Here is a 14769-nt window from a genome sequence, read left to right as displayed (position 1 = left end):
GTTAGTTGGTAGTACTGCTTAATTTGTTCGTAAAGAAATATATATGTTAAGAAAATTAAGATCGTCGTTTGATCCTTATATCATAGAATTCTCCAAATGTGCATCTTTAAGTGTTTCTACCGATTCCCTATATCTCAAAATGAATATTGCAACCAGAAAAATAAAACAATAATGAAATATGCGAGCTAGTGATACTAATGATAAACTCAAACTTAGATTGACAATAAGTCTGATATAGCCTTCTCCCTTGAAGTGTCAAATGTTACAATTTTTACAAGATGAAGATGAATATAATAATTAATATACGTAAAAAACCCTCAACTTTAAGAGAAGAAGCCAAAGGTGTCCAAAATGGTAGTGTGAAGTGGGTCACTTAAGTGGGTAGCCCAGTTGTTAAGTGGGCCTTTTCCAGTAGCAGCAGCTTGGACAGCAAAGCCCAAAAAGGCAACCATAGCGAGACGGGCATGCTTGATCTCAGCGAGTTGAAGAGTGGCTTTTTTCTCTGGGTCAGCGGCAAGGCCCAATGGGTCGAAGAATGATCCACCAGGGTAAAGCCTTTTTTCGGGGTCAAGCTCAGCGTTCCTTTGGAATTCGATGTATCCAATAACAAGGACCTCAATCCAGATCAATGTTGTAATGGAGAATGGGAGTGGTTGCCCCAAGTAGGATGATCCCTCAACCAACTCAACCTATGCAAATCCAACAATTTTTTTATTTGAGATGGTAGGTAACGTGTTACAACAATTATACTGATAGTACAAAATTTCTTAGTATGTTTATCCATATAGAGCCCGTTTGGATTGGCTTATAAGTTACTTATAACTGTGTTTTAGCACCTCAACTATTATACTGATATCTTATCCTACAATAAAAAATAAGTTAAATTTGTTTTTTTTGGGCCAAAACAGGCTCATAGTAATGTTTTCATTTAGACCTCAACTATTATACTGATATCTTATCCTACAATATAAATTTGTCCAAAAAGCATTGGAACTTCCTTTTATTGGCAAAATAGGTGGGCAAAGTCACAAAATAGGTGTTCCTTAACTGTACTACACATTTCAAGCTTAAATGTCCATATAAAGCACGAGTTATTGTAACTCGTCCTATGGAGATCCAAGAAAGAGTTAAATGAGTCAGAGATGATAACTATCGTACGTGCTATCACAAATAAAATTATACTGCTACTGTAAAATTTCTTTGTCCTTTTATCTTATACTTATAATTTCAATCCAAGAAGCATAAAAGATAAATCCAAGAAGCATTGTAACTTCTTTCCATGCATTTGCTTTCATTTTTTCCCTTAATGATTTATTGGCCAAACCATTTTATCACAAAATAGGAGAACAATATTTCTAGGTGCAACAAGGTCACAATCAAATGTTCCTTTCGGTAAAAACTTATTCGTACTTGATGATAATGGAGTTGTAATTCCTTATGTAGCAACATAATAAACTCAAATTTGAAAACTAGGCAACCATGGACAATGAGGAGAGAATAATCACAAGCAACATGAGCAGTAATTAACCTACTATTCAGGCATCAAACTTGATCTAAATTACGTTATATATCTAAATTATACCCTTTAATCGTGTAATTATTTGTTAAAAGAGAAGCAATAGTAACAAGCAACTAAAACGAGTGACAGTAATTAACTGCCAATATGACTCCGATGAAGAAGAACTTATTGGCTAAACCATTTATGAGAAGGGAAAAAAAAAACAACAAATTGGCATGAGGAAACAACAAAATATGAAGCATATGCACAAATGCACTGACGACTTTAAGAAATTAAAGTTGAAATTGAAAAACGAATCCCAGATTTCGAAATTAATGGAGTGCATTACCACTACGTCTACTATTCTTTAGTGACAATCTACAAAAATTTCATATAAAACAAGTATAATCTATTAAAACTTTTCCATTACATGATGGATTATATAATTCAAGTACCACTAAGCGTATGGATTATATATATATTCAAAGAAAGTAATTTGTAAAGCGAATTCAATTTATGTCACTAATAGCCTGTTTGCTCATTTTCCCCTAGTGTATTATTTTAAAAAAGTGAGAAGTATGCATTAACATGGAATAAACACACATATATTCAAAGAAAGTAATTGTAAATTGTAAAGCGAATTCAATTTATGTCACTAAGTGACGGTACAATTATTTTATTTTATCAGTAAAAATAGGGCTTCTTTTATTTTGGGCCGTCGCCTGAAATTATTTACGGCACTAGCTCAAAATATACAAAAATATATATACTGATTATATATGATATGTAAATGATATGTATATTTATACTGAACATACAAAACCTATAAGTTGTATACGATATGTATATCACTCACGGATCTAGTACAATGGTTATGTCTTATGTGTTCACGTGAACCCAATAAGTTGAAATAGCTATACGTAGAAACTCATAAACTTAAAATCATAAATCCGCCTTGACTATCGCAACATGTAAGTTAATCTTAATTTATACGTTATTCATGCAATAGGAAAGAATGTTAAGCACGTAGTACCTTTCCAGCGTCTTGCCATGTAATACCAGTGAGCCATTCAACAGTGAGTGCACCAAGTGTAGCCAACATAGCCCATCTTCCATGAATCAGCTCACATTCTCTGAACCTTTGTAGCCCAAACACTTCACTGTAAGGCTGGAATGGTGTGGCTTTCACATCAGCAACCTCAGTCCTTGTCCCAATAATATCACCAGCCAAATTCTTTGCCAAATTCTGGTCCAACTCGTCCAAATCGAATTGCAAGTACTCAACGGGTTTCCCCAAACCAAACGGATCGAATCCGTAGTCACCGACAAGGCTCCCGTCCAGATATTCCGGTGCCTTAGCTCCTGGATATAGGGGTAGCCAAATCAGTCTATAAAATAATGATTGCACAACTCTGTTTAGGTTTGAGCGGGTTAATAACCCGCTTATCTATTAATTCAGCCCATTTGATCCTCTTAATTCAGCCATTGAAAAACCGGGCTGATATGCAGCATAGATTGACAGGTCATTGGCACTTATGCCCAATTTTGTGCTGGTCTATAAATCTTGCCCCTCATAACAAACTAGCTTTTTTGCGGAGCATTAGTTTGTATATTTGCATCATAATATCCCACATGTCAGCACAACATGTCTGTGCTGTTAAAGAATTTATACCCCGTTAGATATAAATTCAATTGCTAAAGGCAAAATTTAAAGACCAGACCATTTGAAGGGCAAACGGTGCAATTTCTTCTAGATTGACCCGTGAGAACTGTTTAAATATTTTTAAAAAGATGTTTTCTTAATTTGATATTTTATACATAGTTATAATCTAAAGAAAACAGTTTTATTAGGTACTTAAATAAATTCTAAAAAAAAAAAAAAAAGAATTTAAAGCACATTAGAAATTGAGCAGGTTGGGTTATGATCCGATTTTTAATCCATTTCAGCAAGCCCAACACGTTTCAGCTCGAGTAACCCGCCCATTTATTACCTCGGCATGTTTTGACATGACTAAATTCAGCTCAATTCGCTCATTTGATATCCTTACCTGGATACCATAAAGGTCTGTCTGGGATTTGCTTCTTCGGAGCCTTCTTGGGTGCTGCTTTTTTCGATCCGAATCCGAATCGGGCTTGGACTCTACCGGCACCGGAGTGAATTTCCGGCAGCCGCGTTCCAATGAAGGAGGATGTAGCTGCGGCTGTGGCCATGATGGCTAATGTGAGCTACGTACGTTATGGAAATATTGTGAAATAATTGATGTGGTGAAATGTAGAGCCTATAGTGATTATATTGGTGAACAAGGCACTGATTTTTTGATATATGGAGGTGGGAATTTTGACCGTTGGATGAGAGGATGAATTGATCTGATGGTTGAAAGAGAATAAGGCCTTATCTGATTCTTATCATGGCTGATTTTCAGGGGTGTGTTTGAAGGACACGTAGGATTTGAAGTCTTGTGGTTGACATGTAACGTTGGAGATTAGAGTTTAGTGAATATCTTCAATTGTTTTCAGTCTTTTGGGATTGGTGGGTTTCTGATTTTTCATCTTAGTAAGATTGATGAGTTGTCATATACTTGGAAAAGAAAAACGAAATAAAATTAAAAAAGAAAAGAAAAGGAGAGAATTCTTGTCATATAGTTAGTTTGTTACCCTACTTAGTACTATGATCTCAAACTTAATTCTTTGTTGTTTGATCTGTTAGCTTGCTGCTTATTTGTTTTCCTTATGTTCATTTATATGTAGTATTTAGCTTTGCTCATACATTTTTTCTTTTATAAATAAGGTAATTTTATTAGTATTAACCAGTACCAAGGAGGATTATAAAAATAGGAATTACTTCAATTAATCAAGTTGATGGATTCTAGCATTTAGATATGTTCATAATTGATCCTTTTTGCAATGTTGCCTTATTTTGGACTAGACGGAAGAAATAAATTTATAGAAAATGTAAATTTAGAAGAAAGATATTAGAAGAAGGTGAGAGTTGAGAGCTAGTTTAACTTTCTAGTAGAAGCATTGCAATACATATTACAACAATTTTATAGTTATTGCATGCCATAAGCTCGATCTTTAGTAATTGCGTACTGACAAAATTAGCTTAGTGTAAATCATGGAGATCAAATTAAATTTTACAAGAAATTTATTAAATCAAGCAATTGGACTTTTATTGCACCAACAAGAATTTTCTAATTACACTGCTATATGGTTTTAAAGTACTTCACCTATCTACACATTTAGCTAGGGAAATAGCTTTAACTGATGGCAAGATGGTTGGATTAGTTGCTATGAATGAAGGACAAATAAACAAAAAATTGGACCTCTGGTTGGGCCAACCGCACACGCATATGTGATTGATAAATAATAAAATATTGAGTAGGGTATCGTTTATATGAGAGCTTGTGACAGTGTTTTAAAAGGCGTTTTTTAAAGGGGGCGAAAACGCATGGCGTACATGTTGCGGGCCGTAAGTATCTTGGGGCGTAAGCCCCAACCTTCGGGGTGTTCGCCTAAGCGTAAGGCCCAATATTTGAGGCGTTCATTTGGGGCGTAAGCCCCGGGAACTTTTACAAATTTGAGCCAAAATTGCTTAATATTTTTTTAAAAAAAAGTTAAATATCTAGTAATTAACTCATAGTAAATTCTCAAACTAAATATCTCAAAAAGTCAAAAGCTTTTTCTAATCATTTATCCTAATTTCGTAAGTTTTTCTCGTTGTTGTTTACGGAGTAACATATACACTTTACATCTTTGTATGTAAAGTAAACTACAAAGCAAATAGTTTTGTCCTCCAATTCTTACTATCTTCCATGTTTGCATTTTCCTTCTTTATGCTTTATTTTCTTTAAGATTTTCTTAGCATTCTTCAATTTATCTTTTTCAAGATAGTTTTTAGTTTTAGAATTTCTTTTGATATCACTCTAGTTTAAATAATGTTTCGAAGACTCTACTCTGACTATTTGTATTATAATGAGTATTAATTTGTATCTAGTTTTAGGTTTTAAAATAATAACTTTATATTATTGTCAATTTTATCTTTGAATTATTAGACATGATATCGTTTTGTCAACTCTAATTATGTTTCATCATAGTCATGTTATTGTATAATGCATCTTTACATTCACTTTTTCAAGAATTTTTTAATAGTTCATGCATACGTTAGCATGTTAATAATAAATATATACATTTTTATACTAATTCTTTTTTATTTATATAATTTAATATATTTTTTACTTATATTTTTATTTTATTAATTTAGAAAATATTAAAAATTAAGTACCCATGGGGCTTACGCCCCGTGCCTCGTGGCTTACGCCTGGGCGAGTAAGATATGTAAAACGCCTCGCCTTACGCCCACATCTTTTAAAACACTGCTTGTGATTAATTATCTTATAAATCAAACTGATATGGATTATCAATTCGAGCGAGTAGTTGATGGTTGTTTATGAACCTACTGCAGAAATCATAAACTAAATATCAACTAATCAAGAACACTAGAAAATGTTTGTACGCTTGAAGGAGAATTCAATGAGAGATAAGATTTCAAGGTTACGAGTTTGTTATCTATACTGTGAGCATTAGCTTAAGATAATGCTTGATTATTGTTACGGTTCACTTTTACGCAAGGCATAAAAGTTACTTTGAATTTGTGGACTCCTTTGGATTTATTTATTTTTTTAGAGTCACCACTTAATTTATTAAGGACAATTAGAAAAACCAAGTAAAAAGGGTTTATTCAAACAAGAGAAAAATCCTTTAAAACCAGAGTTCGAGGTATGAGTTCTGGTGATTCCTTGGGGAAGGCTTTAAGACACCCCAATATTAAGAATCCGTGGAATACGGTTAATCTTCGAGCTTCAATGTGTGACTTGTAATTATTTGTTAAAATAGTTTAAAATCTTGTATATCATGTCATGCATATCATTTTGAAATAATTTGGCAAAAAGTCTCTATATTTGAAGAAAAGAAGTTGAGTTCTTTTTGGAAAGTGCGTATAAGGTTTTAAAATGGTCATTTCATTTCTCGACCAAAAACACACTCAAGAATTCTCTTAAGTAGAGTTCAACTTAAATTTGGTCCAAATGTTATGTCCTTTTTATCCTTACATGTTTCATGAATTTTTTTTTTTTTTTTTTTAAGTATATCACTTTGCAAAATGCCACAAGATTTATACAAATATTTCAAAATCAACAAATGCTTATTCCATTTTTATTTAATTGGAGGTCAATCATATCCCCTTTTTTGAACCTTTCCCTCAAACAAAGGCCCAAGTATAAGTCTTCTTGTTTGTTTCAACTTATAGTGGGCTTGGCCCAAAGGGTTTGAAAAATCTTTAAGTCATTGGAAACTTTTTGAAATTCATTTTAAAGATATTTACTTTAAGGATCAGATTTTTGTATTATTGTCTTTTGCAAATCAGTTTCAAAAGGAGTTATATCTTTTTTGAAAAATATTCACTGTTTATGTCCAGATTTTTCTGAAATTTCTGAAGTTAGATAAATTGTTATCCCGTTCCAGTTTTGTAAAAGGGAGGAGTTGATCTTTTTCTCAAAAAATAATAAATATATATATATATATATATATATATATACACACACACACTCTACTAGTTTCCAGTTTCAGTTTTGTAAAGGAAAATTGTAAAGCTATTTCCTTGTTCAAATCTTTGAGAATATAATCATTTATCTTTTGTGGGAGGTCTAAGTTTGAAAATAGTAACCGAGTTCCTATCAGTTCTAAACGATGTACACACTATCTGCCTAATTCAACTAAGTCATAACCAACAGGGTTTCAATATTTTTTACAAGTATTCATTTACAATCATTCACAAATACGTGTAAGAAAATGAAGAGAGAGGAAGGCGGGTGGGCCTACCGAGCCCACCAGTTAACCAATTTCACCCATGGTTCGACCTTCAAACTTTGGCTCGGACTTGATAGAAGGAAAAAGGGTTGGACCTCTGGCCCAACAAGCAGAGAATTATGCAGCTTCAACCCAAGTGGCCCACGTCGTGCGGGTTTCATGCAATAAGGAGAATGGAAAAGGGGAATTGAGGTTGGAAGACATCTATACTTAGTAACCAATTCAACATAAATTTAAAGGAAAGGCATTCAAACATGATCACACTTACAAACATATATATCAAATGTATCATAGTTGTATCTACTGTAGTAATATAAAGAAAATCGAAAAAAACAAAAAAAAAACAAAACAAGTGGTAAAGGAACAGCCCAAATATACCTAAAGAAAAGGGAAACAAAACATGCCCAATATGTAGTGGAGTGCAAATAATTGTTGAGAAAATCCCAAACCAATGATTAAGGATGTGGTATTAAAGGACCAACCCAGTTCAACACATATCAATCCCATTTTATAAAAAATAACATCATATACCATGGGTATACACGATGTACAACCCAATATACACTAGAGTATGTGGAGTATATATATTATGTATATCTGGTGTATACTTAATCGCGACAATGTCATAATTAATCGCGACAATGCCAACAAGGATAAAAAAGGGAAGAGGAGAGGCAATATAGGCAAACAGAACACATCACTCCTCTTGAAGTAGCCTTAAACGTATATGTATACGCACATATACAGAAGATATATACTAGCTTATTCAACATGTTCACTACTCAAAAAGAAACCATCATGAGGATCATCAAGAGAGACTCAACACACAGTGAACAACTCATTTTAACTCAACAAGGGATAAATCATTTAAAACAAAGCCTCTCAAAACCTAAGGAAACAAACAAAAATCTTTATCCAAATTGTAGTTCATGTTCAGGCAAATTCATGGTATAGCAAGGGTGAAGGGTGCTATAGGTCCAATTGAAACAACTCAGAAATAAGACAATCGCATAAGAACAAAGCATTTTCCAAAGCCCAAGAAACCATACAAATCCTGGTATAAACAAAGATTATGCACAAGTGAATAACAATGTAGCAATCATCACGATGGAGCAAAGTCAGGAAAAGACAATGGGCAAGGAATTCTCCTTCAATTTAACTTGTGAATTTAAGCTAGAAGTGTGGTCTAGTTGAACCAGGCAAGTCTTTTAGACATTCAAACTAATGTCATCTCTATTTCAGTTTTAAAACTCATTAAAAATGTGCTAGCATTTTGAGATCCTATATGTTAATCACACATTTGTCATTTTCACACTTGAAGAGAACATAGAAGAATCCGGGTTGCTTTAGGAAATATTCAAGGCAGGGTACACTACAAAACATTAAATGGCAAAACTGCACAGGCAAATTGCATTTAAACTTCCCAGGTTTCATTTTAGCATGTAACACACATGGTTTCCCCTTTTATACTTACTAGGACCTTATAGGATCCCATGAGTTGCAATTCAATAAGAAGGAACCCCAGCAGACTGGGATAAGAAGTACTAGGCTGAGTGAAACTCAAAGCCTTTCCTAAACCCTCCCTAGCCCTAGGTAAATCACTCCTTACTTCATTACAAGACAAGTGACAACCTCTTAAGTTCCCTTATACTTAGGTGATCATGAATAGCTTCATTATTTACCATAAATGAACCATGCTACTCAGTTTATCATGACAAGACAAACACTTAACCTTTAAACCTTTGTTTGTTAAAGTAGCAACATCCACTCAGGCAAACAAGTCAATATCATCATGAATTAGGTAATTTTATAAATAAGGTAATTTTATTAGTATTAACCCAATAACCAGCACCAAGGAGGATTATAAAAGTAGGAACTTTAATTAATCCTATAGATGGGTTAGATCTAAAATTACATATGTTCATAGTTGATCCTTTTTGCAATGTTGCCTGGTTCTGCACTAGACGGAAGATATAAATTTATAGAAAATGTAAATTTAAGAAGAAAGATATTAGAAGAAGGTGAGAGTTTAGTTTTAACTTTCCAGCTAGTAGTAGCGTTGCAATACATATTACAACATTTTTATAATTGTTCCATGCCATAAGCCCGATCTTTAGTAATTGCATATTGACGAAATTAGGTATTAAGTGTAAATCATGGAGATCAAATTAAACTTTACAAGAGATTTATTAAATTAAACAATTGGACTCTTATTGCACCAACAAGAATTTTCTCATTACCATGCTATAGGGTTTTAGAGTACTACTTCATCTATCTATACATTTAGCTAGAGGAATAGCTTTAACTGATGGCAAGATCTTTGGATTAGTTGCTATGGATGAAGGACAAATAAACAAAAAAGTAGATCTTTGGTTGGATCAACCACACACTCAAGTATATGTGGTCGACAAGTAATAAAATAGTGAGTAGGGTATGACCACGAGAACTTATGATTAGCTATCTTATTGATCAAACTAATATGCATTATCAATTCGAGCGACTTTATCCAAAGTTGATGGTTGTTTATGAACCTATTGCAGAAATTATAAACTAAATATCAACTAATCAAGAACACTAGAAAATGTTTGTACGCTTGAAGGAGAATTCAATGAGAGCTAATGTTCCAAGGTGATGAGTTTATTACATATCCTGCAAGTATTAGCTTAAAATGATGCTTGATTATCTCTTGTTGATCACAAAATTAATTTTGCCCGTAGGAATCTTTCGAGTTCCTACTCGTCCATTCAGGTATAATGCTTATATTCCTGTAGAAAAGATAACAAGAATGCATTTCTATTACATGTATGATGATTAAGCAAGACGAATAGGTATTCCTATCCTTAACCATGAATTAATTCTCCGCGGTCCGAGTTCAATAGCTTGCCCTAGTCAATTCTATACGCAATCTAGAATTCCTTTTTCCAAGTTCAATTCTAGATTTTTAGATAGTATTTCAATATTAGCTACGCATAAAATAATTAAGAATAAGATTGAATTAATAAATACCCAATATGATAATCAAAACACCAATTCAAGTTTCAACGACGACATTTGTAAATATTCCACAATCCGAGAAGCAAGAAAACTAGTCATGCATACTCATGGCATACAAATCACAAACTGTTGATAGCATAAACTACAAGAAAAGATGAAGTGAGAAATAACTCTATGAATCTCCGCTCCAAAGCTCTCTAGCCCTTGTCCAATATCTCCGGATCAAAGTCCCTTCAAAAGACGTGTTAGGGTGTTTTTATACTGTGTTGGAATATCCTTGGATCGAAATGCCCTTAATGAATCAAAATTGACTAGCTTGGGAGACTTTTGCATAGCCATGTCGCATGGCATCACGTCCCACACGTCGTGCCAAGTCTGATCTTCAGAATCTTGGTTTTCCTTAAAGTCGCCCCAAAAAATGGCCCAACACATCATCACAAGGCACGACGTGTCACGTGTCATGTGTCGTGTCAAGACGATATGTCCCTGGCTTATTTTTCTCGTCAGTCAGGCTAGAAACGATACCACCACAATGCATGGCACGGTGTCCGACACGCCATGCCAAGAGGGATTTTCCATTGCTCAATTGAGGCTAAATATAACTAAAGACGTGCGTTTCTAGTCGAATATCAACATTTGCCGTCAACGACTTGATATCGTTATTCCTAATCCTTTCTGTGGTAGTGAATTGAATAAGCTCGACATGTGGTTTTTATTTTGTGACTTGTACGTTTATTTTTTTCGCAAAATTGGCATCAATTGCTAATTTGACACATTAACTTTAATAGTGATCAGATGCAATCTCTTCTTGGCGATATTGTGTTTCGTGAATCGTGAACCCCTCATCCCAACAAACCATATGCGTAAATTGCATTTGCCACAAATATGTTTGTCAAGCAAATCAATGAACGATGTGTGTAATTTTAAAAACAAAATAATTTTTAATTTGTTAAATAACTAAGTAGTATTATTTTTTACAAAATAATACTCTTATAGTAATTTATAAAAAGAAACATAAACACCCGCCCCTCCTAGATCTCCCCCATCTTCTTTATAAAATGGTACACATCCACTCTCACAATGATTCTCAATTCTCATATTCTCAAATCTTTCTCTATTTTTCCTTTTCAATTTTGTTATTCCTTGGCATTTGATTCAAACCCATTTTACAATTTTCAAAGAATATGTATCTTTCTTAAATGGCAGTTCATCTGGTAGCTCACCAGGTATCATTTTTGAGTATTATAACCATCTAAAGATATTCAGATATTTAACTTCTATGTAATCTTGACCATAGAAAATGACCAAAGGTCTCACTTTTTCCTTTTTGGGCAAGTTACACATTTTGGGTGATCTGCCAAAAATAATTACATTCGCTAGCCAACTACACACACTATTTTGCATAAAAAATGTATATTTTATGTATATCATACATTAAAAATATACATTTATTGACTACTATTTTGGTGAACAGCTATTTGTGTCAATTTTTCATTTTTTTTTTTGCAGTTTTTTTTTAATAGTGAAGAGATTAAAAGTGGTCATGTTGGAAGATGACACCATATGTGGTGATTTAAGGTGGTGGCAAAATAGTGGTTGTTTATGGTGGTGGCAGAATAGTGGTGGTTTAAGGTGAGGTGGGCGCAGGATTGTGTCAAGGTCCAAGATGGAAAAAGATCTAGTCAAGTCCAATTGACCAGAAAGTATATCTTTTTTAAGTGGTAAGAAAAATGGGTTATAGTTAACAACTTTCGTTAGTATATTTTGTCATTTTTAATTCTTTTGTTAAGCATATGAGTTGAAATGGATCTCAACCATTGATTGTTTTATATGACATTGCGACATTAATCTACAGCAATTAAACATTACTTCGACACATTGTCTTGACTGGATATTTTTCCAGGATAATGGAGAAATTGAAGAAGGATGTGGGGTTGACATTAATATTAAAAAATAATACATTTTAAAGGGTTTCACGTGCTCTAATTTAAGTATAAGACACATATATTGCCATGTCAATGTTGGGGTTCTAAGATACATGTTTTTTCCAATAAAGGGTATCTTACTATCTTTCACCTATAACTTTAAGGTGTTTATCGAGTCGTTGAAATCAATTTTAAGTGTAATTTAAGTATAACACACATATTTAGCCATGTCAACATTGGGATTCTAAGATACATGCTTTTTCTAATGAAATTTATCTTACTATCGATCATTCACAAGTAACGTTAAGGTGTTTATCAAGCCGTTAAAATCAATTTTAAGTGTCTATCAATGTCTTATATTTTTTTGCCTCTATTCACAGCTATGTCATTCATGGTCTTCACATCAACTAGAACCAAATTTTAAAGCATAGACAAGTTCTCTTAAATATACTACTATTTTTACTTTATGTTTTATTTCATCTGCGTCGATAAATAATTTTGTAATTATGTTCTTAATCCAGAGAAGAATATAACACTGACCATTTCTCGCTTTTGACGGGACAAAGAAAGAAAGCATAACAAGAGATACATTATATTATATAGTAGATATGTTTCAAGAGCAACTCTTTGAATTTCAAAATTGCCTCTTATTTCACTCATAAGATGCTCGTGAAATAGCTTTTTTATTTTTTTTAAAAATGTTTCTATATATGCCACTGAAATAGTTTATTAAACAGATGTGAGATACAAAAGTATATCAATAATTGCATTTCGAACTAGGAATTTATTCTAGCACGAACTATCAAGCTTCGTAAAGAATATTTGAGTGCGATGTCCTGAAGGCGTGCATTATACTATTGACATTAATGACTTCTTTTTAAAAGGTGGGTAGTAGCTTGAAAAAACTTGATTCCCTATATAATTGTTGCGCTGGATTTAATTTGCTTATTACACGATATTCTCTCCGGATCAAAAAGAGTGTTCACTTAGCTTTTTTTCTTTTTTTTGGTCAAAAAGAGTGTCCACTTATCAAATCAAGAAAGAATTAACCTTATTTTTTCAAATTTGTCCCTATTAAGTGTTATGTGGTCAAATCTCAGTACATATTTAATTAGAGGCAGCTTAATCAAATTACCTATTTTGTCTAGAAGTTAGTAATTTCTTAAGGTGTGTGCAAATAACTAAGTGGACACTTTTTCTGATCTGGAAGGAGTATCAAATAAATATCATTGACACATCCAATAATTGAAGGATCCTGGGTCCTCTCACTTAACCGACACAACCATACACTAGATCATATCTTTAATAGGGAAGAACATACGTAGGAATATATATTGTTCCTAACGAGAAGTTATGTATTTTGTGCATTGATTGTGTAATTCTTTTTATACATTATCAGATTAAGTTGACCTTTAAATACTGAAAATTATCCATATCAATTCTGACCAGAAAAATAGAGTAAGACATGTTATTGATAGACAAACTATATTTTCTCAACTGTATTCAATGATTAATTTTAATGTTGCAGTAAGAATAATTATAGTTGAACAACTTTAGGATTAGCCTATAATTATGTATTTAAGGAGTCTCTTTTCGTTAACGACGAGCAGGAGCCAAACACTCTAGATCGGGTTCCTCAAAACTTGACTTTGGGGAGCTCTCTCTCGATGTCACTGCACGAAAACGAGGCAAGAAAATTCATTATTAATATTCCGAGGGAGGCATTGAGAGTAACTTTCAACATCAGGAGTTACCCCTAACATTGCTACACAAATATGCACTGTTAATGATCCCAACCTTACAGAACAGGATATCCCAATGACAAAAGGAGCATCGCACCCACTCTTAGCCCATTTGGAGATGTCACTGGCTCAGGGTGGAAGCTCGATCTCTGCTACAAACCTAGAAATGAAAGTGCTATTATGAAGTTGTACGGGTTGCAATAACCCTGATTTCAAAAGAAACTTTAAAGCTATCGTAGAATGGAACAGCCCTATAATGATTTGTCTAACTGAAACAAAATGGCTAACCATGACCCTCTCTTGGATCTTATTAAGTTCACATATATTGATATAGCCTATGAATCCATCAAACAGTCTAAAGGACCAGATCCCTGAACTGCTTTCACAGATAAAAACAGAAAGTGAATAAGGCTAGATATTTAAGTGGAAAATTCCTTGCTCAAGGGATAGAATACCATGACCCACCAGAGTGGGATTTCCAACTCCACTAAAGGCGAAGCGAAAGTTTCGGTTACAAACTTTTATAACACAATCAAACTCTTAATCCTTCCCCTTACAATAACTCTATTGTAAGCTCACCCTTGACTAACTCTAGCCAAGCACCAAACTGATCCAACTAACTATAGCTGAATCCCAACCTCACTGTGACTAACTATAGCCAAGTGTTTACAACAAAAGCTTGATCAAACAAATACCTACAAAGGCTCTTCTTAAAGAAGTGTAGGTTTACAGTTTAAAGTTCATA

At 33.5% G+C, this 14769-nt stretch overlaps 1 protein-coding gene across 1 annotated transcript; it reads right to left on the bottom strand.

Annotated features, from left to right (window-relative positions):
* Positions 1 to 192: 192 nt before the first annotated feature.
* LOC132056991 (chlorophyll a-b binding protein CP29.1, chloroplastic-like) lies at positions 193 to 3759 on the bottom strand. The gene is made up of 3 exons (XM_059449410.1): positions 3547 to 3759; positions 2532 to 2860; positions 193 to 689 (listed from the first exon to the last, which is right to left on the bottom strand). Exons 1-3 carry the CDS (start codon positions 3707 to 3709, stop codon positions 324 to 326), a joined length of 858 nt encoding a protein of 285 aa, XP_059305393.1. The 5' UTR covers positions 3710 to 3759; the 3' UTR covers positions 193 to 323.
* Positions 3760 to 14769: the final 11010 nt, after the last annotated feature.

Source organism: Lycium ferocissimum, chromosome 5 (assembly GCF_029784015.1).
Source record: "Lycium ferocissimum isolate CSIRO_LF1 chromosome 5, AGI_CSIRO_Lferr_CH_V1, whole genome shotgun sequence".
In the NCBI taxonomy this organism is placed as follows: Eukaryota; Viridiplantae; Streptophyta; class Magnoliopsida; order Solanales; family Solanaceae; genus Lycium; species Lycium ferocissimum.
Note: the sequence above shows the minus strand (reverse complement) of the source record. Positions and strands in the feature narration are given on the sequence as shown.

Excerpts from the sequence above, each read along its gene's own strand:
- LOC132056991 (XM_059449410.1), bottom strand. The coding sequence starts at position 3,709 with ATGGCCACAGCCGCAGCTACATCCTCCTTCATTGGAACGCGGCTGCCG. Across the intron at positions 2,861-3,546 it reads CAGACCTTTATGGTATCCAG|GAGCTAAGGCACCGGAATAT; the intron begins GTAAGGATATCA and ends CCCTATATCCAG. Across the intron at positions 690-2,531 it reads CATGGCAAGACGCTGGAAAG|GTTGAGTTGGTTGAGGGATC; the intron begins GTACTACGTGCT and ends GGATTTGCATAG.